Source organism: Vitis riparia, chromosome 18 (assembly GCF_004353265.1).
Source record: "Vitis riparia cultivar Riparia Gloire de Montpellier isolate 1030 chromosome 18, EGFV_Vit.rip_1.0, whole genome shotgun sequence".
NCBI lineage: Eukaryota > Viridiplantae > Streptophyta > Magnoliopsida > Vitales > Vitaceae > Vitis > Vitis riparia.
Window position 1 is genome coordinate 14,983,830 of NC_048448.1, and position 27,194 is coordinate 15,011,023.

The window sequence follows — 27,194 nt, forward strand, 5'->3', positions numbered from 1 at the left end:
GCCATGGGAAAGGAAGTGGCCTTGGGATAGTGTGTTGGGTCATCGCATGTGGGTAGTAGAGGGGTCATGATGTGGATGCACATCGTAGCAATGAGATTAGGAAATGTACGACACCTATGTGGACACAATGGTGGACTAAGGATGGGGTAGAGAACTTTGTAGAGAACGAAAGAGAAACACAAACTTTATGTGATGAGAGATAAAGATTTTAGAGGTGTGGAAGGATATAGAAACATATAGACGCTTTGAGTGAGAGAGTAGCTTAAGAAAACACATGGTTTTAAGAAAGAGTCAAGTTTGTGAGTAGAGTAGGGCTGAAGCCAAGGATAACATAGGTAATCAAAGACTCAAAGTTTAGAATAGTTTAGGAAGGTGCCAAATATTTGTGTATAAGGGGAGGAAAGATCTAATGTGGGAGTGGGTATGTGATTTATAAGATAAACAGTAGTAGCAATCACATTAGACCAATATTAAAGTAGAAACGAAGCATGAAAAAGTAATGAGAGCCCTATTTTGACAATCCGTCGATGACAATTCTCAGAATACCCATTATGCTTTAGTGTGTTAGTTGGGAAAGTATGGTGGAAGATAATATAGAGAGCCAAAAAAAAGGCAAGTCATTGATATTCATCACCATTATCAAAATATAGTGTAATTATTTTGCTATCAAAATGTTTTTCCACTACGACCTTAAATTGAATTAATACATCATAAACATGATATTTTTTCTTAAGTGGGTAGAACCATATATTTTTTGTGTAGTGATAAGAAAATGTTACATAGTATTTAAAATTATCTTGTGATAGTACTAGAAAGGTTTAAGCATGAAAAAATATAATTTTTAAAGGTTAAGAAGATAAGAGAAAAGCAAAAAATGGTAATTTGTGACTTTTATTGCATTGACAAGCATTATAAATAAGACCAAAGAATCAAAGGATGATAATTCCAAATTTTAAATAGGATTATATGCTTTAAAATTGGGAAATCGGGATGAACTAGTTTATGATGCCACTTGGATGAAGTGATTTTTATGCTTAGAAAAAACAATTAACAAAGAACCTTATAGTAGAATTAATCGACCATTCATACACTCCATCCTTCATTTGACCCTTCAAAAGGATTGCCCTCATGCGAAGATCCTTTTTAAGAAGAGAAGATGGTAAGAATTCAATAGATGTATTATTTGTCTTACCAAATTGAGAAGTCGCTATTACGTTCTTTATCATTTTGGAAACATAAAGGACATAATTTAAGGTAAATATGGTAATAGGAGAGGTTAGAGTTATGGAACCAATTTGGGTAATAGGAAGACTTGTGTCATCACCAATTAAGACGTTGTCAAAGCCAATGTATGGGGAGTGAATAGAGAAATACCTCAAATTAGTATTAATATGGTAAGAGGAGCCATTATCAAGGAGCCATGACGGAGGTGTGATGGTGGCAATGGCGATGGTAGTGATGTTGGCACATGGATTCCATAATACTAGGGAAGTGAGAGTCGAGACCAAGGAAGAAGGAGTCGGTTATATAGTGGTGGACTGAAAAAAAGGGCACTAGTACTTTGCCTTATGGCCTTTAGTGTTGGGATGGGGTAGAGGGTAGTCTTTTTGAGATCCAAGTAAGGTCGATAGAGGTGGGTGCTCGAAAAAGAGTGATAGACATCAACTAGTGGGGTTGTTACCAACCACTCAATGGTGTTTTGGTTGACCAGATTTGTAGTGATTGAAAAAGAAGACAGTTGAGGTAATAGAGCTTATAGAAAGGCCTCAAAATTCAACAATTTTTCATATAGTTTTATAAACGTGATCAAAGTTTCACATGCTTGCATGGCCCAAACAAGTTCTTTGTATTCATCACTAAGATCATCAAGAATTTTCTTAGTGAAATCTTCTTCATCCATTGGTGTTCCAAGTATAGCAAGTTTAGTAGCATGAGCTTTAACATGTTGAAGAAATTCAGTAACACTTTGAGAACCCTTAGTAAGGTTTTTGAGATGTCTTTCTTTTGTTTAATGTAACCACAAGATGGTGTAGCATATGTGTTGTTGAGAATGGTCCATGCAGGTAGCCTTAGCAACAAATAACATAATAGTCATAAAGGAAGAAAGAGAGAGAGAGTCGATGATAGTATTGAGAATCAATTGATCTTAACGAATCTAAAGATAGAAAGTTGGGTTTGATGAGGTGATAATTTTAGCTATGATCATGGATGAAAATTTCGGATAATTTCGATGAAATTGCGTGTATCGACGATTGGCGAAACAAAACAAGCAAGTGAAAAATCGATAGAGCAAAAAATCAGCGAGTTTCGTAGAAAAATCGTTGAAATATTGGCAAGTGCCAACTAATCAACAAAACTATGAAAAAAAAAAAAAAAGCTAGATTTTGCATTTTATCGTCGATTTTTCGACGAAAAATCATGTTGATGTTTTTTTGGAGCTAGCAATCAATTGATTTTTTGGGTGGTCAAGTTGAGTTTTTGAGGCTGGTGGTCAAATGAAAAAAATTAAAATTTTGGCTTGGCAGGGAGTCAAATCCATGCCAAAAACAAACCTTCATAGGCTTGCTTACCACTGGGCTAACTTGTCTCATATCATATATCATGCACTAAAATAAATATATACTAACACCATGATAAAAATAAAATATTTTAATAAACAAATCAATCTAATTATTTTATTTTTAAATTTAATTTAATTGACCACTAAAAATATAAAAATTGTGGTGATAATTTTTTTAAACTTTTTTTTATATCATTTTATATATTAATTAAATATAAAAATATAAATATTAAAAAAAGTATACATATATTATTATTTATTTTATATCATTTAATACAATCGAATTAAATTGATCATAATTTTAATATTAAATATATTTTAAAATTAGACATATCATAATTAAATATTACAATATTATTGTGGAATAATATTTGATGTAATTTAATAATAAATGTATACTTATAAAATTCATATTTTTTTATTGATGCTTATGATATTATTATCAAATATGATAAATTATATTATATTATATATATATATATATATATAAAATTATTGAACAAAACAAATTTAAAATGTCTATTATACTTCTAATTACATTTTAATGAGGTTTTTATTACATTTTTATGAGTTTTGATCAATTTTAGATTTACCAATATTTTTTTTTTCAAAATATTCGTCAATATATCTATAAAATCGAAGTATTGATATATTGTGATTATCAATATTTTCATCAATGACTGTGATGATGATAGGTGGGCAAGACTTTATGCTATTAATATAGCCAAGTAGGTCATAACTAAAGAAAGGGGATTGGAATTGTAGTTTCCATATAAGATAATCCATGGTCGTGAGTTTGAGAGGAAGTTGAACGACAATATTAATGGAGATAAGAGTGAGGTGAGGTGTGATGATATTTTGGATAATGACAGACATTGGTTTTGTTGTTGGCCATAAATGTTGAGTCTTCAATTTATAAAGTGGGGAGAAATTGACAAATAGGGAAAAAGGTGATTGAAGGGAAGGATAATGATTGATCACAAGAATGGCTTTGAAAGGAATAGTGTGGTTAGCAACTACTTTAGGATACCAAGGTTTGGGAGCTTAGTGCTTCCATATCATATAGTAAAAGAAGAAGATTGAAAAAAATATGGCATTCACTTCTCATTAATGATTAATTAATATTTTTATTCAAATAACGGTTGAGGAAAATTAGACTAATTAAAATTAAAAGAATAAATCTATTTTCCACTCTAATTCTAACTTTATCTTCTACTATAATTCAAACTAATAATAATTATTTATAAAAAAATTATATTCTATTTTAAATTAAACTAATAATAAATATAAATACTGATATTTAAATTAAGAATAAACAATGACTTTCATTAATAGAGTGATCCTACTTATTACATTTTACCATTCTTCAAAAATACAAAATAGAAAATATTGCATCATCAAAAGCTCACCAAAAAATATATTATTCCACCATGCCAATCACCTTTGTGAACAAATCTACAAATGAAAACTGCAATATTAAAGTTGGCTTTTAACAACTTTAAAGTTCTTTAATACCAACTTTATAGTATTAAATTTCCATTATCCTTAAAGGAAACCCTTTCCTGTCAATCATGTAAATAAAAAAATGTAATAATTTTTTTTTCCTCTAAAGTAGTGTCTTTTCTTGTAAACTTTAAAAAAATTATAAACTTTGAACCTTTTTTTTTTCAAACGATAAATGATATTTTAGAATGTTGCATGCAATACTATCCTAATATTTGATCCGTATAATGAATAAAAATTGAAAAATGAAATTCAACTCCAAGACATAATAACATTGAAATCCAACTCAATCTCGAATTCAAGATGATTTTTTATTTTTATTTTTCCACCTAAGATAGGAATAAAAGTAGAGAAGAATTGCCCATTTATGAAAAAACAAAACATAAGCATTCCAAAATCCGTGGCTTAAAAATAATATTAAATATCTTTTTTTTTCTACAAAATCAGTAAATATTCAAATTGTCGGTTAAGCATGATTCAACACATTAAACTTGTTCTACATATGACGGTGAAATATTATTATTTTTCATCATTTTTATCCTTACTAGATAATAGGAAGTGATTTAAGGGGGGGGTATTTGATAAAACTTAATACTTATTATTTAATGACTTAAATTGATTTTAAGTTGAATCATACTTAAAGTTATTAACTTAAAACTTATTACTTAATTTTTACCGTAAGTATTAAGGTTGTTTAATAAAATTAACTTAAAATATATTTTAAATTATCAAATAAATATATTTATCCTCATAATTTATAACTAGAATAAAAGAGGTCAAGTAACAATGAAAGTGGTAGAGTAATAAAGGAGATTATGGAAGTAATTAAGGCAAATAGGGCTAAAAAGCTAAAATAAAGATGTGAACTTAAGAATAAGTTAATTAGTTTTACTTATTATTTAAAGTTGTTTTTGACTTTAAATCATACTATTAAATTATTTTACCAAACATACTTAATGTATTTTATGACTTAAATTAAATTATTAAATCACTTTAAGTTATTAAGTTGATTTACTAAATATCCATTTAATGATGAATTTTTTTTTTATTTATTGGTTGACAATTGTTTCATTATATTTAACTTTCTTTTTTACATAAATTTGAAAAATTAGAAATTATTTTTTTCATCGAGAGATTTAGATAGCTCGTTTAGTTATCTAATGAATGCAATCAATTGTAGTAAAAATTCATCCTAGTCTCCCTCATAACTCCCTCTCAGATACTCCAACTGTGGAAACAATTCAGTGTTTGTAATTGGAGAAAGCTTGCCTTTGCTTAGGTTTCTTTGATGGATTGTTACAGAGGGCTTGAGTTTATAATAGAGAGCCTAGCTTCTTAAACAGCCTGCTATGAAGACCATCAAGCTATATCCTCTATTCTAAGAAGAGTATTAGTATTAAACCCTCTCAACACTTGGAACCAACAATTATAAAATGATGCAATTACCCTGTTGTGATTGACACAAAAACTGGCGACATTTTCAGGCTTTTTTTTTTTTTTTGGCGGGGCGGGGATTTTTTTTAATAAAATAAAATAAAATAAATTGATACTACTACATTTCTGTATTGCAGACTGGAGATGGGGACATTAACCATTGTGTGGACACATACAAACAACTAGCTCTGGACCATCCATTGCTCAAAGGCCACAAGATCCAGGTTTTCATATTTGCTTCATCCTAGATTTGTGGCATAGTATACTTTCTTTTATTCCCACCAAATCACTTCTAGGTGATGTTTTAATTAAAGATGGGACTACACCAATCGGTCGAATTTCAGTGAAGTCCTTTTCATTGATGAATCCACTCTCATCTAAAAGTTGATCCAATCACAAATCATACCATCTTATCCACAAATGAATGCATGAATGCTTTCACTATTGCCTCCAAGAACTGATATTTTATCAAATGCTTGATTTTTTTATTTTTTATTTTATAAAAAAAACAACGTATTTCAAGCTAAAATTGTTGTCAAATGGATTCCAAACCTTTTTCCTATAATTGTTTTTAGTCAATGAAGAAATTAAACAAGGCACACCCATGTTGAGGAAAAGAATCAAGTCTCCCAATCACCCAATGATGAATAAATTCTACCACGTTTTCTTCCCATGCTTTCCTCTCCATTTATGACTACCACCATAATGACTCGTAAGATTTTCCCAAATGCTTGTATGCCATGCAGATGAGGCCTAGTTTTTCCCCACAACAGATTACATCCAAAAAGCGGCCATGATGACTGTCACTTCAAGGAAGTAGCAGTGATGGATGATCTGTGGACATTTTGTACCTGGTTATAATATAACACTGGATGCAGGATTACTTAAGTCCTATGGGTTGGTGGCATATTAATTTGCTCTGAGAAAATGAAAATTTAAAAATCAACCCCCGATGGCAATCATGACTGAAATTTCAATACTTGCTGTAAACAGAGATGCTCACAAATGAATGAAGAATATATTTTCAGTTCTTGTAATTGAAAAAATCAGACATTCCCTTAAACTTCACAATTAGAAAGTCGTAAAACTATCACATCATCATTATAAGATTTTGCCAGGTAAAATGACGTGCAGACGTTCATTTATTTTTGGCCTTGTCCAGTGGTGTAGGGGAAAAAGGCCCCGTTTGAGCAACTCATCATTCAAAAAGAATAACAAGAATTCATTAGGAAAAAGATAAAATTGGCAAAAGCTCTGAAAAATTACACTCAGCCTGGCACTCCCGCGATTGCTACATATTTATCATCACAGAGATAAAAAGTAAAACCATTTCAAGACGCACAAAGCAGAAAAATCAATGGCTGTTGTCCCTAGACAAATGCCTCTCATGCAAGAAAATTTGGGACCTGCAACCCCTCCCCTTCTCATATCCTCAAACAATCCCATTCCTAATCCCGACCAGTGCGGTTTAAAGTTATAAACCCATTCCCTCTTTCATGTAAGAGCTTCTGTATCTTTACACTGAGCCACCGAGGCATGAATGCTGTGTACTTGAAAAGCCATTTTATCAACTCAACACTCATTGTATCTTGAAGAGGGTTTTCAGTTTCACAACCAACTTCCACTCATCAAGAGACAGATCATCCTGTTTTATATAGCAAAAACAGTTAAATATCAAGATTGTTTCACTTCAAGATAAAAGATCAATGTGAAATCCAACCATACTCACTCGGTAATTAGCTTTAAGTGTATCAATTGACTTTCTGCTGATATGGCTGACAAGTTCATCCTCCATCTCAAAATGCCTTCCAAACATCTTTTGCTGCTCCTCAGGATTGGTGCTGGTTATCTGCAAAAGTGCAAAAGGTAAGGCTTTTAATGATGCCTATTCCAAGAATAAGATTGCAATGAACAAACTGCTTTAACTTGGCAGCTAAACTACTCAAATTTTGAAGATTGGGAAACTTGGAAAAATCCTAAACCGTTGATGTAGTATAGAACAGATATAAATGATGAAAGGCGGTCATAACTCATAAGTATTGCAGTTGTGCATGAATGACAACAAATTTTAACACAAAAACAAAGTATGTGCAATGGCTAGTGCACATCTTTATCCGTTTCATTGGTGAAATATGTGCAATGGCTAGTGGCTTTTTTTTTTTCATATTCTTTTGGATTCTCTCATACATTATTTTTGTGAATCAAAACAAGTCAACTCAAACCAAGTTGTACTGCCCATATTAGGTTGTATCAGGGACCCAATATACAATGGCCATTGTCAATACTTAAAACATAGTCTAAGAGATGAGATGAGATGAGATGAGATGAGAGTAGACACTTGGTCAGCTTACATGAGAACTATGGTCTCGTATGCTAAATGAAAACAAGATTTCAATCAAACAAATAAATATACAAGGTATCAATTACAGTGACACCAAATTATTCAGTCATAAAACAAAACAAAAAAAAAAAGGGAAAAGATATCATAAACCTTGAGTTAACCAGAGCAGGGGAAAGAACAAGAACAATTGAAGGATAGAGCACAGCAATTTCTTATTATAAACAGCAACAGAAATTTGAAAAGGACAAATGGTCTAGACCACCTCCAAAGGCCTTTGTAGGTGTTACTGTGCTAGAATATGTCTAGCATATTATGTCAGTTTATTTTAGATATTTATATTACAAATAACTACATTATTATTGTACCCATCTTATTATCTGAATGTATATCAACTACATTCTAAATACATAAGTTAGAAAGTCATGTAATACCAAAAAGTTTCAACAAACAATTAGGTTAGTTGATGCTCAATGGTTGGTGAAGTAATTATAAAAGCTCTTAAACACCTTTTAAGATAGGATGTTAAATCCAGGTAAAGTTGTGTTAGGTCCACTCCCAACTTTGCAGAAGAATGGAATATAAACACATACCAGCTCCCCAATTGTCAACTTTAGTGTCGAGAGATAGATGAGTTAGGCCTCAGATTAAAAGGATTTAGTTACCAAGCCTTGAATAATAACAACTGAGCATTCAGACATCCCATTGCCATTGGGCAACTTTATTATGTTTGAAAACGGCATCTGAAATAAGTGCCCACTTAGTGGGTGTTTGGTAAATCGACTTAATGACTTAATGAAGTCATCAAGTAGATTAAGCATGTTTAGTAAAATAGCTTAATATCACAACTTAAAGTCAAAAATAATTTTTAAGTACTAAATCAAAATAGTTAACTTATTCTTATTCTCAAAACTCTTTTACCTCATTTATCCATGATGAATGAAAATATATTTGACAAATATGACTATATTCACCACTCATCTTTTATGGTAAATATTTTTTGGTTATCTCATGTTTCTACAATACTTTAAATATGAATGTTTAACAAATAAATTTATTATTTAAGATTAGTAACAATATAAAATATTAGTTCAAATTAAGAGTTATTTGATTAAAATGGTTTTTGAAAACCCAATTTTTCGAAATTTGACCTTCCACCCTTTTTTAGCCTCATATGGACAAAAATGCCCTAATTATTTTCTTGTAAAAATAACCCTCTTTTTAAAGTAGACATGTAAATACTTGAAATGATAAAAGACATTTATGTCAAAAATGGGTTACTTTTTAAGAAAAAACATGGGAAGGGTTAGATTCACAATTTAGGGATTATTTCATCCCTTTTAACCAAATATTTCTAAAATTGAAGTTTACTTTACCAAATAACCTTAATACTTAAAGTAAAAAATAAGTAATAAATTTTAAGTCAACAACTTAAGAACAATATAACAAAGTCAATTTAAGTCATTAAATAATAAGTATTAAGTTTTACCAAACACCCTCTTAGTTTTTGCATTATTTAAATGAATGAGTACCTTTCTTCACAACACTAAAGAAAAATGAAAAATGAAAAATGCATTTGAAGTACACAATATAACCTAATTTCTACTTTATTGGGTCATTTTTGAACTGTCACTTTTAGGTTCCAACAACCTATGAAATATACTATGAATTGCTTCGCTTTTGATGGTTAACTGCTCCATTTTCAAGAAATTTCCACACTCAATATGCCAACAATATCACAAAGCATTATATCCTATGTACAATCTCATACCTTGATCGCCACCCTCTGGCCTTTCTTGGCAATATCAACTGGCTTGTGGTTATTCTCAATGGATGCAATCCGGCCAATATCAATAAAATCCCTTTGAGGAATACAAATTGGAGTCCCAACCTGTGTAAAATCCAGTTCAGATGGTATCAGAGACCTGTTTGTTATGCATTAGCACTGATAGTGTTATTAAGGTTGTGCAACAACATGAATCATAGATCACATAGCAACAAGATTGTCTTACAACTCAATTTTGGTACTAGGAGCCTGCTATACATCACGTAAACCACATCACACAAACCCCAAAACAATTTCCTATATATTTGGAGGGGTGGGGGTGTAAATTACATATGTTGATTCTGATTTATCCAAAAACAAGAAAATCTTGAAATGTGGGTTAAAAAAGAATCAAGAATTATAAATGTGACATAATGGTGAAGATAAGGGAAAATGACACAACCAGCCTCAAGAAAATAATTCAGAAATTCATGAACTACTCTTATCATTAAAATTAATTACAATGCTTATGGTCAATGGAAAGTAATTTCAGAATTCAGCTCTTTTGTTCACAATGGTAACAAATAGAAAGTCACTATTTTAAAAGCTTCCCCTCAACCCCATATAAGAAAGAGATCCCATCCACTGGCAAGAGCATCTTTGAAATAGAAAGTGTTATTATACATCAATATTGCTGCAAGAGATTTGCTTCAAGCCTGGAGGCAACCTTCAACTCTGACATTTATTTTCAAAATCTAGAACCTAAAAGTTGCACAAACATATTAATTCTAACAAATTCATGAAGTTAACTTACGGGGATGGCTTTAGTGTCTTGTTCAGGCATAATAGAAGTATATGGTCATATCCTTCAATAGGAAATGCGAAAAAAGGAAGTAAACTTATCCAAAACCAAAAAACAAACAAAAAAACAAAAAATGAAAGAAAGGAAGGAAAAATGATATACCTTCGCAATCCCTTCAAGAACATCGACTCCCAAAACAATTGGATCCTTCTTGTTGAAAATACAGTTGGGCATAATTTTAAGTACACATGGAAAGACTGCTTCATCAGCAGCTTCCCTCTTCTTTTCCTCTTTGAGATTATCGATATAGGCCTTAAACTGATCAAACAAGTGATAAATTATATCAGCAATAAATATCTTCACACCCATATCATCTGCAAGTTCTCGAGCCTCAGGGGTCACTTTGACATCAAATGCCAAGATAGTAGCATATTCCTTCTTCTTCTCAAGCATGACACTAGCCTTCATGACATCCTTTTTATGTACAGGGCCAATGCCTATACCACTAACAGGAATACTCACTGCTGGACTCTTTAAGAACTCCAGCAATGCTTCCAAGGACCAAGAGTAGATGCTTGAACATAAACTCCTTCACCACTCTTGTCAATCCTACTCAAGACTGACTTCATATCTTCCATGGCTGCTTCCTTGATATCTTCCAAATCATCATCAGGCCCTACCACATATAGACCAGTTCCCGCAATGGCATGCTCAAGGCCCTAGAAAGAAGTATAACACAAGAAAACAGGAGCTGAACATAAGAATAAAATCACAAAGTTAAACCATACAATTAATTCAGGAAGTGTGTATCTGGGAATGCAATCAAAGCTGGGTTGCCCTCAATTTTAAAATTATGAAAATTAACATTACCTGTGCGGTGATCTTGATACCTTGTGCAGCCTTGATTTGCTTATGATGCAAATAAGTTCCCTGAAATCAGAAAAGCACCATATAATCAATAAATGCATAGGATAATTTACATCATACTTTTTATATCTTGCCAAAATTAGTGCAGAAAACTAGCAACAACAGTCTCAGCTCCCATACGAGACAGAATAAGTCCAACTTCTCACAAGCAAGACCAATCATACATTGGAACAAAACATGCACACCAGCCAGATCAATTACCATCAAACAAAAACAGACTCCCCATAAAGGGATGGGTTACATTATACACACACAATATCATTGTTATGGGCCTTGGAATAGAGACATGATGTAGCTCTCTAGGAGAAATGGGGGGAAAAGTGTTGGTTTCCGGTGGATTTGAAATCCTTTGAGATCTCAAAGGAGATGATTCAAGGAAAGGTAGTTGGTATGATTGCAAAGAGGGGTTGTGAATTTTCCTCTTGGATCAAATTTGGCAAGAGATGCCTTACTTTGAGGTTGGAGGGGGTTGAACTTTGTTGTGATAACTGTAATAGTAAGCCTATTAGATTGGAGTGGAAGGAAAGGGGAAGGGTTTTTAAGTTGGAACTCCAAAGCAATAACGTGGGAAGATTCTTGCAGTGTTCAGTTTGGTCGTCCAAGGGGAAAGATTTTCCTTAATCTTTCCCAAAAGGAAGGGGTGTTAAGAGGGGGTTCGAAGACTCTAGCAAGCAAGTTGAGGAGATTGGTGTTGTGCCAATAAACAAGTCTTCATAGTTGCCATAGGGGATTGACCATCAAAGGAGGATGTGTGCAGAAGAAACACCAGGCAAAGATGTTTCTTTTGTAGATGCAATTCCTAGTAGTAAGAAGGTAGTGGGAGAGGTTGTTTGGATCCAGAGCAGGCAAGGATATAGTGAGAAATCTGGAGCGCCTAAAGCATTGTCTTGTGGGTAGTTGGGGTGTTTTTGCCGATGAGGCTCTAGATTTGGGTTCACTAAGCTCATGGGTTAGAAGCAACTGGAGGCTAGTTGGGAATCTTCATCTAAAGTTGTTGGGTGGCACTTTGATTTTGTTTGTTTTTGATAATGCTAAAGGACGCTGAAGGGGTGTTGAGCTTGTGGTGTTGTTCTATAAAAGGGCAGAGTTTGAAGATAGCTTGGTGAAGCCCTGAAGCAAGTTGCCTGAAGGAAGGGCTCTTGCTAAAGATACTTGGGTAAAAGTTATTATGCTTCCTTCGCACTTGCGGGAAATGGAATTCTTTAAGAGAGTGGGGGACGCATGCAGAAGTGTTCTGGCTGTGATGTGGAGACAGTGGAGAGATGACATTTACAATAGGCTAGAATTCTAGTTAGCTCCAATGGGAAGAGGGTGACTGGGCTCTTACATGTGATGGTAAGGTCTTCAACCTACGACATTCCGTTATGGTGGGAGTCTCCACCAAGGTTGTTGGCGATTTCCTCGAAGGACGATTGAAAGGATAGGCCACATGCAACTAGGAAAGTGGGGGTAGATACCAGGATTCATGTAAAATGTCAGGCAACGTCAACAAGGCCTTTGCATTTTGAACAAGCTTTGAAGGGTACAATGCCCTCTTCTTGCGGCAATGGTTTCAAGGTTGAAGGGGTTGGTGAGGAGTTGGACCTTGAGCCCACCTTTTTTTACCCATTTTGGGTCAATGGGCATAATTTCAAGCCTTATTTTTCCTTTGGGCCAAGAAAAGGGAGGCTTTGAGTGTGTTGAGCCTAGCCTTCCTCTTGTTGCTTTTACTTCTCTTTGGGCCAGCCCACTATGGATTCTGAGCTCCCTATTTTGGGCCAAGCCTTTTCTGCTGAGGGCCCTTGCACTAGTGGACCCAACAGTTTGCTTAAGAGGCCCCTCATGCTAACTAGTTAATGTAAGGTGTACCAAAAGCTTCCTCCTAATCCCTACACCTTGTCAACAACTCTGTGCTTTGAGTTTGGTTCACCATCTACTAATGTTGCACTCTTGGTTGAAACGAATGGCTTTGCGGGTTTGGTTTTGTCATCCGCTTCCCTCCTAAGAGACAAGTCTCTCACTCTGTCTCCTCCTTCTCTCAAAGATGGGGTTGCTTCGTTGGCAAGGGATATTTGCCTTCTCTCATGGAGGGAGTCAAACAAGGGGTCTCTAGTAGAAAGTAAGGATAAGGGTTGTCAACCTTTGCTTTTGTTTTCCAGCAAGGGCTTTGAACTGGACTTCCTAATGACGCTTCCTACCATTAACAAGACTACAGACTTGGCCTCATGCGGTGATGAGGCGGATTTAAGAAAGGGCTGCCCAAGGAAAGACTTGATGGGCAGGAAGGATGGGGCATTCAATGAGAACATTGTCGATTTAGCTTACAAGAATTTCATCTTCTTCAGTGAGTACATGGGTTTGCCTGTGGAAGGATTTGAGAAGGAAGTTGGCTCCCTGTTGAGTAAATTGGAAGCCTGCAAGGGTTGTAGAGTGGTGGGATCAAGCTTTAAGAGGAGGTCTTCCTCTCCTTCTTGGTTTGAAAGGGAGCTTCAAAAGTTGGAATACTTTGTTAACTACAATCTCTCAAGTGGTAAAGGGAGAAGAAGCAAAAAATCTGGGTTGGATTTGGTTTTCAAGTGCTAGGGCTAGGGTTAAGGCGTGGGGACGGGAGGTGGACAGTAGGTTGTTTATTGTCTCTTCTTTTTGTGTTAGGTTTTCACAATTGTTAGCTTCTTAGTTTTCGTGGGGGTGACTTAGGTGAGCAGGCTCTTGTTGCTCTTTTTTTGGTTGCTTTGTTAGTCTTGTTCTCTTAGCAAAATAGGGCTTGGTTATGTCAGTTTAGGAGCCCTTTGTTGCATTGTTTCTTTGTTACTTAGGGCGATGTCTTTGGTTTGGGTAGTGATTTGTTGTTTTCTCCTTTTGCCTACTTTTTGGCGCTCTTTGTATTCTCTGTGTGTACTTGGTGCACCTTTTCTTTGCTGTATTTGCTTATTTACTTATCAAAAATATATACACACAACAGAAAGCAAGTTATAGACATGATATCAATAAACCTGGTTTTTTCTTACTTAAAATTCTTCAAAAAAAGAACATACATAGAGAATGATGCATTTACATATCATAGTGACAGATTCCTCTTCTTCAAAGATAAAATTTTGCTACACATTATTGGATTAATGGTATTTGCTTCCACTGGACCAGGTTTTATTTCTATTAAATTTCCATGTGGTTTGAAGAATGATAAAACCAAGATGAATTAGGGGGGAAATGTTCAAGAGGGGTACCTTCTAGTTCCTACAGTTTTTTTTTTTTTTTGATAAGTAAAAAAGGAAGTCTATTAATCAAAAGGAGAAAACACCAAAAACCGGTGCCCTCGAAGTATACAGGGAGTATACACACCACCTTCCCTAACTAGGAGCCTATCCAATCTACAAAACTTACAAGAGAAGAATGACTCTCTACGTACCCTTGACCCAAGACCAAAGATTACATACAAAAGAATTTTCAACCTTTGAAGCGAGAGTTCCTCATTGTCGAACGCTAGCCTATTTCTCTCCTTCCAAACTGACCAAAATATACATAAAGGAGCCATTTGTCAAGCCCTCTTGCGCCTTTTCCCCACAAACCCTCCATTCCATTCAAGAAGGGTTGCCTTCACCGTACACGAAAGAGTCCAATATACACCAAAAAGGGAGAAAAGAAGGTTCCACAAGACCCGCGTCTTGACACAATGAAGTAAGAGATGATCCACCGTTTCTTCTTCGGATAGACAAAGAAAACACCTATTTGCCAAAGAGAACCCCCTCCTTAGAAGTTGTTCTTGAGTTAATACTTTACCCCAAGAAGCCTCCCAAGCAAAGAAAGCTACCTTTGGAGGCACTCTTGCCCTCCAAATTCTTTCGCTAGGGAACATAGAGGAGCACGCTAGTTCCTACAGTTTTCTAATCAGAATTACATGGAACAAACTCATTTCTTATTATTGACAGTGATAAATCTTTAATTGTGTCATTATGAATTTGAAGAAGAGACGATAAATCACATCCTTATTCACTGTTCTAAGGCGAAGGTTTTGTGGGACCTCTTGTTCTCCCTATTTGGTGTTAATCGGGTCCTCCCGTTATCGGTTAGAGACACTCTTTTAGGTTGGCATGCTCCCTTTAAGGATAAGAAGCATAGTAAGGTTTGGCGGGCAGCTCCTCTTTGCTTATTTTGGATGGTATGGAAGGAAAGAAATAGGATAGTTTTTGATAATGAGGTCCTATCTCTTCAAAGGTTGAAAAATTCCTTCATTTGTAATCTCTTACTTTGGGCTAATGCTTCCATAGTTGAAGGTCCCTTTTCTTTGTTTAATTTTGTGGACTGGTTGGGTTCTTGTTGAGGGCTGGTAAGGCTTTGTCTTTTTTGTTTCCGGTTTTTTTGTAGGTGATGTTTGTATACTCTCTGTATACTCTGGGTTGCCTTACTTGCCCTTTTCTAATATATTTCTGTGCGTTTATCTATAAAAAAAAAATGAATTTGAAGGTTTTCTTATTATTCAATTTTCATGTGATTTTATTAGTATTTTCCTGATTTGTTGAGAACTTTTTATTATTTATTTCCTTGTTTAAGTTAAGGTTTACATCTCTCAATGATTCCTCTTGAGGTCATTTGGACAAAGCACCTCAAGATTTTTTTGATAGGTAAATGCATTTAGTATTAAAATGCCAAAAGGGGTGCACCGAAGTACACACATTGTATACAACGGTCACCAAAACACCTCAAGATTGTCTTATAGCCTTTTAAAACATTGTTGTTCACACACAAGCTTGCTAGCAACACAACTTTCAAATCCATAATTTTTATGTTCCTGTGAAGGATTGAATGCAAAAAGAAGACAAGACTAATCAAAAAAGGAAACCAAACCTTGACACGAAGTTCCTTCATTGGATGTGGTGTCAATAAAGCTCGAATTGTGGCAACAATAGGGCCCTAAAATGGAAAAATCATAAGTAAGAATTTGGATATTAGCACTTTAAAGCAGAAGTGATATTTTAAATTCTTGCCTGCATGCCACAAACAACTATCTGATCCCCTTCATGAAGCACACCATTAACCAACACAACATCAATGGTTGTCCCATGGCCCTCGACAACCTTGACCTCCAACACCGTACACTGGCAAACATTTTCAACACAAAATCACAATCCACATAACCTGCTATCATCTGATTCAACTAACTCAAAATACAGTGAAAAGAAAGAAGACCTGCACTTCACTGCTGTATGTGAGTTTCTCAACCATTGTTTTCTGAGTCCAATGAACCAATAATAGCAATAGGTCTGGGATGCCTTCACCACTGTACATCCACCAATCCAAAATATCAGGACATTGGCTTGTAAATAAATCGTTTTGTAGAGTTTTCAGTTGAAGAGCCTGGAACAAGATATAACAAGGGTAGACATAGAGGCTATGAGAAATACCTGATTGCACTAGTAGGTACAATACTGAAAGTTTCCCCCATTTCTTTGTTCTTATAGTACAACTCAGTATTTAATCCTTGTTCCTTGAACTGTGTGATGATCTGCAACCATCCAAAAGAAAATTTTAACAAAGCCAACCAAACTAGCAAAAATCACACAGAAAGAAATGGTGGAATGTTATAACCTGAGTGAGCCGCATATTGAACTCATTTTGTACATCCTTAGACTGTTGCTTCATTGCCTTCTGAATTGGAGAATTGCGGCAAACTTTCCACCCATATAATCTGTCCACCTGCAAAATTGGGAAATCAAAGAAATAAAATTAAACATGATAAGAACAAAAACAAAAGTAATAGCTTCTCCAAAAGCTATATTATTCTGCAAATTTCACCTTATTCAAGGCAACAATGAATTCTGTATTCCTCATTTTTAAAAGATTGAGAGATTCTATCGTTTGCGGTTCTAATCCATGCATAATATCCACCACCAAAATCGCAATGTCACATAAGCCTGAACCCCGGGACCGCAAATTAGTGAAGGATTCATGCCCAGGGGTATCAATAACCAATAGACCAGGGACCTTCAGATTTGCATCAGCTTTCAGTTCCTTAGTTCTCTCCCTTATGTTTTCTGCAGGGAAATATGTTGCACCAATTTGTTGTGTGATACCCCCAGCCTCACCTTCCTGAACATTAGTGCCTCGAATACAATCTAGCAGCTTGGTTTTACCAGTATCAACATGGCCCATGATGCAGCAAATTGGAGAACGAAGGTTCTCTTCAGTTCCTTGGGGAGGGGCATCTGAACTTGGTGCTGCTTTTTTCCTACTTTTATTTGTAACTTCAACCTCGATCTGGCTTTTCTCACTTCTAACATCCTGAGTCTTGATTGGCTGGGTAGGAACAACTGTTTTTGGCACAATGGAGGTCTTGGCAGCAGCAGGAGTGACCCCAACATTGCGAGATGCAGGCAGTGCTGCAACCTTCATCTCTTTTCTCACCACAGGCTCAGTCTCAGAGTCAGCCTCTTCATCAGCAAATGCACTTTTATCAGGCAGTGTGACTACTGCATCATCCCAGCTCTTTGCATCCCATTCTTCATCATCTTCTTCTTCTTCAACCCCATTCTCTTCAGTTGCATTAGTGATTTCCAATTTCTCCTCAACATCCACTGAGTCCACTTCTTCAAGCTTCTCTGGTTCCAAGGAATCCACCTCAGACACAGTTTCTGGCAGGCTTTCCTTTGCTTCGGTGTTTTCATCTGGCTTAGAAGGGGCAGCACCATTTGCTTGAGAGGGATGTGACTTCACCTTCTTCGTCTGATACTTGGGCCGTTTTGTTGGTGCATCACCAGTGGAGATGGGCAAACCTCCTGCATTGGCCAGTATTTGGTTCCTCATTGCCTCCCTCCTACGGGCTTCTTCTTTCTGCTTTCCTGTCAACAATTTACCTTCCTGTTTCTTCTTCAAAAGCTTTTCCTTTTCCCTTTCCTTTTTCCTGCGCTTCGCCTCCTCAGCCAACCTCTCAAGTTCTTCTTGTCGTCGCCGTTCTTCTTCTTCCTTCCTTAGTCTCTCCTCCTCTTCTCTTTTCTTCCTCTCTTCTGCTTCTTTGCGCCTAGCAAGTGCCTCTTGCATCTCCCTTACATGTTTTGGTAATTTCTTGTCTGGAACTTTACTCTTTGTTTCAACCTGTTTTTCTTCCTTGACCTCCACTACACCCGCAGCAGCTGCTGCTGCTGCTGCCTTCTTCTCTTTTTCCTTTTCCTTCTTCTTTTTCTTCTTCTTGTGCAGCAGACTCCACACCTTCTTCTTCACCTTCTTTTTCAACTGTAGCATCTGCTGCTTGGACTGGTTCAGGCTGAACCTGAACTTTCTCCTCTTGTGGAGTAGTAGGTTTCAGAGAAGACGACCCTTCACCTAGCTCTGCAAGAATTTTATCCAAGTCATCCTCTTCTTGTGCAGTTCTTCCACTCTTTTTCTTTTTCTTCTTGTTCTTTGAAGTTTCCACCACTCCACTTACCTGTTTATTACTTTTGGAATCATTACCTTCATTATCAACTGTTCCAACACTAGGTTGTTCAGATTCCACTACATCTGCAAGATCAGTTCCAAGCCCAGTTTCAGAAAGAACATTATTATTCTTCTTCTTCGAAGACTTCTTCTTCCCTGAAAAGGCAATCTTTGAGGCATCTTCCTCATCTTCTACCTGAGCAGCTTCTGATACAGAAACATCTTCATCCTTATCCTCATCATCCGATGCAACACTAAATATATTACTAGTCTTCTTGGAAGAATTAGAAGACTTTTTCTTGCCAGAAAAAGCAATAAAAGCAATATCTTCATCCTCTTCATTCTTCTCATCACTATCCTTATCCCCTTCACCAAGTCCCTCAAAACTAGAGGCCGCAAATACATTGCACACCCTTTTTATTCCCTTTGGATGACTTCTTCTTTCCAGTAAAAATTACAGGAGCGTCATCAGCCTCATCTACAGATTGTTGCTCTGAAATTGTACTATCAATTCCATCTGCTTCATCCAAAACATCAAAACTCGAAACTCCACCTTTCTTATTACCTTTGGATGACTTCTTCTTCCCAGTAAAAGCAATTACTGGAGGATCATTATTCTCTGATTTATTTGATTCATCTTCATCATCATCGCCATCATCAACGGCTCCGAAGGAGCCTGCGCTTAACAAACTACTACTACTCTTCTTCGAAGATTTCTTCGATGACTTCTTCTTACCCGAAAAACTCACCACACTCCCATCTTCTCCCTCACTCCCTTCATCTCTATCCTCATTCAATCCAGACCCTTGATCGTTATCATCCTCCACAAGCAATGCACTGAAACCACTACTATTACCAGTTTTCTTCGGCTTCCCCTTCTTCTTCCCATCGAAGACAACCGGCGCCACATCCTCGTCCTCCTCCGACTCTTCCTGATCATCATCTCTCAGCTGCGACGCCGACTTCGAATTTCCCTTCTTGCCCTTCTTTTTTCCGGCAACCGGCTCAACTTTCTCCTCCAGAGCCGGCGGTTCCTCTGAGAACTCAGTCCCGATCGAGTACTCGTCATCGTCGATTACTTGCGCCTTCTTCTTCGACTTGGTGTTTCCGGTGGCGGCGGCGGGCTCTTCATCCCGGGTGGTAGGCTTCTTTCGACCCATCGAGGTTGAGGTCGGAGAATTGAATAGCAAAAGAGCAAATCCTAACCCCCCTCAAAACCCTAACTGCAAATCAAAAAATCGAAATCCAAAAAAAAAAAAAAAAAAAAAACCAATGAAAAAAAATTCCCGATCTATATTCATAAAATTATATAGAAATACAATTACCTGAAATCAATATGATCTCGAAAGAGAGTGAGACTGTACCTGGAGTGAGAACGGAGATTAAGCGGTACGAATTGGATGGAGAAAAATAGAGATTTGGGGGAGAAACGCAGAAAAACAGTGAACGAGAGAGAAGACAGAAAAGAGAAGAAATATGGGATTTCTAGGGTTGAAGTAATGGACTTACATGGGTCGGATCAGCATAAAAGAAGCCCATTTCTGGTAGTGTGTAGTTTCTGAATACCATGGCCCCTGCTATTTTTCTTTTTTTCTTTTTTTTTTCTTTTTTTACTTGATGAATTTGGATTTTAAGTAATTTGATGGATATGTGTGGACCCCGTATTTCGGCTCATGCATTTTCCACTCGATAGCGAACTCAATTTTAATTTGAAAAATGATTTTTATTGATTAAGAAAATGACAAGGTGGTGTTTGTTTTTTGGCTGAATAGAAAAAGCCAAAATATTTGGCTTTTTCTATTCAGCTAAAAGTAACTTGTTGACATCATCCAACATAGCTAAAATGAATTTGTTATTAATAGGTTCAGTTTAGTTATGTTGGATGATGTCAACATGTTATTTTTGGTTGAATAGAAAAAGTCAAATATTTTGGCTTTTTCTATTCAGCCAAAAAACAAACACCACGAGTCGCTACTTATTTTTGTTTTATTTTTAAAATGGTAAATAAAATAAGAAAGAAAACCCTAAGTGCGACTCCTTATTTTGGAAAAGGTGATTTACGAAAAACTGGATCGGGTTCGAGGGTCAAGTTACTTATCGGGAAGGTACGATAAAGACTATAGCACCTATCTAAGTCCCTAAAGTCGGGTCTCTACTAATTAAATGAAGCTGACGTGGCAATTGACGAGTAAATCAATGAATACCCTGAATGGTCGTGCACACATAAGAGTCGAGACATGCATAGACAACGATTAGAGGGAAAATGGGTACATACCTGAGCAACGAGCCGTCACGCGCTATCAATAGAGAAGGTTAGTGCACAATTTAGGAATAATCGCATGTATGTCAGAGAGTAGGGTAAATCAATCATGTATGATAATCAAAGCCAACGATCAATCAATCAATCATAAAGTCACCCATGTCGGGCCCCCACCAAAGCCCGTTTATTTAGCATGACTTAATGTCACAGATTCCATTATTCTGAAATTATGAAAAATTCGTTCACGCTTATTAGAATCTAAAGGAGCGAAAAATCGTTTGAAAACCAAAGGGGAATTAAAACTATTTGAGGAAATTAGATTTTTGAAATTTAATTGAAGAATTGGAATCTCGATGGTCACTAGAAAATTGGAGGTTTAAAGTTTATTTGGAGATTAGACTTTTAGAGATTGAATGTGATGATTCATGCCTAATTGGTGTCACAGCTGATGAGTGTCCAGCTGGTGCTCCTTGATGGCGGGTGTAATCAACAATATTTATAACCTATAACACCATGAACTAGGGTAGCAAATACAAAGCTACTATAGCATAGTGGCTCTAGGATCGTTCCACTGGGAAGGGTACTCAAGTTGAAAATGATACCAATTCAAAGTGAATTGGTGCTATTCCATTTCAAGGTTAGCTTAAGAAATAAAACACAAACTTTGGTTGAAAAATGTTTGGACTTAGATTAACAACACAACAAGTGATGAAAATAACTTAAGAAGAAAAACATTCCTTGGAGATTCAGGTATACAGGGGAGGTTCCTCATGCAAAAGCATAGCTCCGGTCACTTGGTTCAATTCCTCACATTAGAGAATTAACATAAAGTCAATTCTCTAACAGGTGCTGCATAAATGCATCCCTCAATTGGATTTCAGCTTTAATTTTCTCACTGATGCAACTTGCAATGATTTGAGCCTCTCACTAGCCTTTACCATTCAAGGTGATCTTTAACCTTGGATTACCCGTCAAAAGCTCGCCAAGAGGTAACTAATGGATGTCTCCTAAGAGTCCAAAAGCTTACCAGTGTTGGCTATTCTAGAAAATCCTACCTTCAAGTCACCTACCAAAGGCTCGCAAGGGGTAAACTAGTAAATCTCCATGGTTAGAGATCACTTGTCTTACCAAGTGTTGGCCCAGGTGACTCCAAGGTGTTTTAAGTTAACTAAAAACATTAGAAACCATTCACGGGACACACTTACTCTTCATTCATAGCTGAAACCACAAAGCTTCTGATTGATGCACTTGAAACCTTTCCCGGCAACCTTAACTCCAAGGAACTAAAAAGTTTAGCTACTCATTCTCTGGGGAAAGCTCCTCAGAGAGTGCATAACTTAGTAAAATAAGTAAAAACACAATCAAAGAGAGAAGGTAAGGTAGAAAAGAGCTAAAGCTCTGTGTATTTCTTTCTTTGAAACTTTACAAAAGGTTCATCACTCTAACACACTCAGAACAGGCTCCTCGGGCTCCCTTTATACCAAAATCACATTGAAAGCTATTACATGGATATTTTTGCCAAATTCCTAACTTATATACTAAGGAATCCTATCACTGGTGACTTACAAGGAGAATTTGGGCATTTAAGCAACAAAAATCTAATGAAAAATATCTCCAAGTGTCGGTTACAAATATCGGGAAGCACTCAGGACCACTTCGCAGGTGAAAAGTGAGGTCTGCGAAATTTCGCAGGTGCACAAGAAGAGCTGCGAAATTTCTTCATAGCATCCTACTGATTCAACACCTTTGCAAAGTGGACTTCCATCTTATGGTGTTTGGCTTCCATCGCGGCGTGGAGCTTCAGGGGAAATCCATGGCACTGTGCAAAAAGGCTGCGAAACCACTTCGCAACAAAATGGTGATTTCGCAGCACTTTTCTGAAGCCTTCCTTCAACTTGGAGCAGTTGTCTTCCAAAGGCTGTAGCTTCCTCATTTCAAATCCAAATTGCATACGGTTTGAGGCATTGGATTGTTGACTTCCTAAGCTTTCAAATGACATATTGTATGCATGAATTGGACATCAGGAAGTGCTCCAAAAGTAGTTGCAGTGACTGTCATCAAGAATGCTCCATGACTGATTTCTCTTTGCTTCCCCTTTGCATTCCAGACTCGTTTAAAGCAAAAGTGCTTCAAGGCTTTGATTCTTCATTCCTCTAAGCTTCCCATTGCTTGCCAAGGATTCCATATAACTCTCCTCAATCTCATAGTGCTTTGGTGATCAAAATACTAACAAAAACACCAAAACTTACACATTTTGATTAGAATTAATAGAAAGGGACCTTATCATGCTAATTGGGCTAAAAGGCACTAACTACTACTCAAAAGTGTTTAAAAGGATTAATTAAAAGCTATCAAATAGCACTTTTTGAGTAGTAATCATGTGAGAATGAGAATTTTTTAGAAATTGAATTTGAAAGAGGTGTTAGAATTTTGAAAATGATTTGAGGGTTCGGGATCTTAAAGAAATATTAAGTTGCGAAAATTGGGACTTTGGGAGTTAAATTTTGAGAGAAATCGGAGTCGTAAGTTATTTGAGAAGTAGAAATTATGAAAGTCGATTTAGGAAAATTGGAAATCTCGAAAACCATTTGAAGGCGGACTTTTTAGAAATGAACAAATAAAATGGTAATAAAAATAATGATGATAACAAATGAGTAACTGGGTAAATACGGTAATCGGAACATTAGGAACTGAAAATTAAGTTCGGAGATAGGACACTTGGAATTTTAGATAGCTAAATTTAGAAATTAGAATTTTGAAGAATTAGACTTTAATGATTGAGATTTTTAAGAGAAATAAATAGGTAAATATGGAATAATGTTATTAATTAATCAAAACGATATTTGGACGGATGAATAGTGAATGGTGAGATTTTGAAAATTAAGTTTGAAAGTCGGATCTTTGAATAATTGAACTCTAATTATTGGAATTTTTAGAAGAAAGAAATAAGTAAATGTGAAATTTATAATAATGATAACAAAGATGATATTTAAATGAATAAAAAGTGAATGGTGGAATTTTTGAGTCTAAAGGTTAAATTTGGAAATCCGATTTTGAAGAATTGAATTTTAACGATAGAAATAAATAAATAAATAAATATGGAATAATGATACTAATTAGCAAAAATAATGTTTGAACGAATAAAAAAAGAATAGTGGAATTTTTCTAATTGAAAACTTGAATTAGGGCGTTGGATTTTTAAAGGATTAGACTTTGAATAAATAGGTAGGTATGAGATTATAATACTAATTAACGAGAATAATATTTAGGCGAATAAAGATGGATAGTAGAATTTTTGGGATTGAAGTTTTAATTCAGAAGTTGGATTTTTGAAGAATTGGACCTTATATAAGTAAATAGATATGGAATAAGAATCCTAATTAACAAAAACAAAATTTAGATGAATAATGAAATTTCTGGGATTGAAAGTTGAATTAAGACATGGGGTTTTCGAAAGATTGGACTTTGAATAGGTATGGAATGATGATTTTAATTGATGAGGATAAAATTTAGACGAATTGTAGAATTTTAGGATTGAAAAATTGAATTAAGACAAGAGATTTTTGAAGAACCAGGTTTTGAATAAATAGAGGAATATGGGATAATAATCCTGATCAGTGAAAATAAGATTTAAACGAATTACTGAAAGATTGAATTAAGACAGGGGGTTTTTGAAGGGTTAGATTTTGAATAACTAAATAAACATAGGATAATAATTCTAATTGATGAAAATAAGATTTAAACGAGTATTTGAAGAATTAAATTACAACATGAGATTTTCTTAATGGATTAGACTTCGAATAACTAATAATACGAGATGATGATTCAATTTATGAAAATAAGATTTAAACAAGTATTTGAAGAATTAAATTAAAGCATGAGATTTTTGAAGGATTGGCATAGATAAATAGATGAATATATAGGATAATAATTCCAATTGATGAATATAAGATTTAAACGAATATTTGAAGAATTAAATTAAGGCCTAGGATTTTCTTAATGGATTAGACTTTGAATAACTAGGTAAATACGGGATGATGATTCGATTTATGAAAATAAGATTTGAACAAACTATTGAAAGATTAGATTAGAATGTGGGATTTTCGAAGGATTAAAATTTTAACTTTAATAAATGAGATTTTTAAAAGATGATGAATGGATACATACGAAATAATAATAATTCTCATTGACGAACACGGTATTTAAACGTACGAAATTGAATAGTGTAAATTTCAAGATTTGAAAATTAAATTTGGGATGTTGGATTTTTGAAGAATTAGAATTAGGTTTTAACGAATGAGATTTTTAAAAGGTGATAAATAGATTCATACGAAATAATAATAATAATAATAATTAATAATCATAATGTTTAAGCTAGTGAAATTGAATAGTATAAATTTCGAAATAAAAATATAATTAATAATTTGTCCTTAAGTTTGAGCTAACTAAATTGGTGAAGATAAAATAAAATAAAATAAAGAAATGAAAATGCATGAATAAGTTAATAACTTACTAAAATTAAAGATTTAAAACTTGTTAGGACATGAGGTAGCTACAAGGGCTCACTTATCACGGACTTGGGCTGGGCTCCAAAAAACAAGCCCATATCTGATACTATGGGCAAGCCCAATTGGCTAACTGGATCCCAAACTTGGGTTTGGTGCTCCAACCCAAGCCTAAGGCACCCACCTTTTCAACACAGCCCATTCATTTAAGAGAATATTGCCTTCCATCAACAATGTCAGGGCTAGGCTTCTTCTCAAGCCCAAGGTCCATCATGGGTAAGCCCAAAACACCCAATGCCTTCACAAACCTAGGCCTTTCAACTGGGTCCAATCCTCTAAAGCCCAAATCCACTCTCATCTCTCTTTGGGCCGTTCAATCACATGTTCTTCTCCACTTCAGGAGATGACAACGGAGGAATCGAAGATGAGAGGTGTCGTCGGGGCTCTCGAAGCTGGTCCAAGATGCCGCGCTCCGCGCTGCCTCGCCACCGCGTCGCGCGTGCGCGCTGCCCCTTTCGCCGCATCGGATAGTGCGCCACCACTGCCTGCACCGCCACAGATCTCAGCTGACCGCCTCCCCGTGATCTCTTCATTCGAATTCCCAGAAAACGGCGACGGGACTTTGACGACTTGGAAACTGGTGCGGCAGAGACATGGATGGGCTTCTTGACGGCACCGCTTCCATGGCGAATCCGCTTCAGTCTGTGACGATAGGGTCGAGGTTTGGACGCCGAAAGGAGAGGAAAGTAGAGAGATAGAAAAAGAGAGAGAGAGAGAGGCGGCATGGGTGTGGGCACGTATGCATGAGGTTGGAAGGTTGGGTTGCCAACAACAGGTTTCGAAGAAGGAAATGTGGGCAAGATGGTGAATACGGTTGTGGGTATGAGGATATGTGGGTTTGATAGGGGACGTAGAGAGAGGAAAGATGGTGGCTGATTCATGGGGTGCGTTGGGTATAGGATTCATGCATAGGATTCATGGAATGGGTAGTGGGCTAGTTTGATGAGTAGTAAAAGTGGCCATGGTTAGGGAGGTGGTGATGAACGACGAAGGTGTCATGGCGAGAGTGCTATGATAATTAGCAATATCAACAATTAACAACATGAAAATGATCTAGAAAATCAATGAAATACAACATGTGACCCAACCCTAGCTGATAAGCAATGCCAAGCAAACCCAAAATGAGGAAGAAATGAGAAGAAAATGAATCAAACGGGGCAAAAGACCTACCTCAAGCTCGCCTGTAGCGGTTTTTTTCCTCTGTGTTCCCCCTCTCCAATCCGTTCTCGCCCAAGATCCTTGTGCCTCTCTCAATCTCAGTCTCCTTTCTTTTCTCGGCCAGCCACCACCAACCTCACTGTTCCTTCATCAGCTAGCATGACTCCTTCACCACCAGCATGGCCCTCGGGAGCAAAGGCCCCCTCCCCCTCCCCCTCCCCCCTCTCTTATTTCAAAAGGAAATGCAAAGGAAGAGAAAAATCCTTCTTTCCTGGCCCTCCCCCACAAAAGGGGTCTACAATATGACACTTATTTGGGATTTTGTACTTGCAGTGAAGCATCTGAGCAAAACAATAATAAAGGAACTGTATTAAAATTAATAAATTTTGCTATTTAAAAAAAGTAAATTTGTCATACCAAATGGATGGTCACTAATGTTTCAAATTATAACTACTTTTACAATATTATAAAATTATTAAATAAAAATTATAATATT

The 27,194-nt window shown here is 35.9% G+C and overlaps 1 protein-coding gene across 1 annotated transcript; it reads right to left on the reverse strand.

Annotated features, from left to right (window-relative positions):
- Positions 1-6,568: 6,568 nt before the first annotated feature.
- LOC117907532 (eukaryotic translation initiation factor 5B-like) lies at positions 6,569-20,200 on the reverse strand. Its single transcript, XM_034821096.1, is given in 15 exon segments — positions 6,569-7,142; positions 7,227-7,346; positions 9,607-9,726; positions 10,565-10,962; positions 10,965-11,121; positions 11,273-11,332; positions 16,151-16,216; positions 16,291-16,401; positions 16,493-16,583; positions 16,708-16,808; positions 16,892-16,999; positions 17,099-18,491; positions 18,493-19,115; positions 19,117-19,938; positions 20,080-20,200. Coding segments are annotated over 14 exon segments (4,173 nt in total). The 5' UTR covers positions 19,876-19,938; positions 20,080-20,200; the 3' UTR covers positions 6,569-7,076.
- Positions 20,201-27,194: the final 6,994 nt, after the last annotated feature.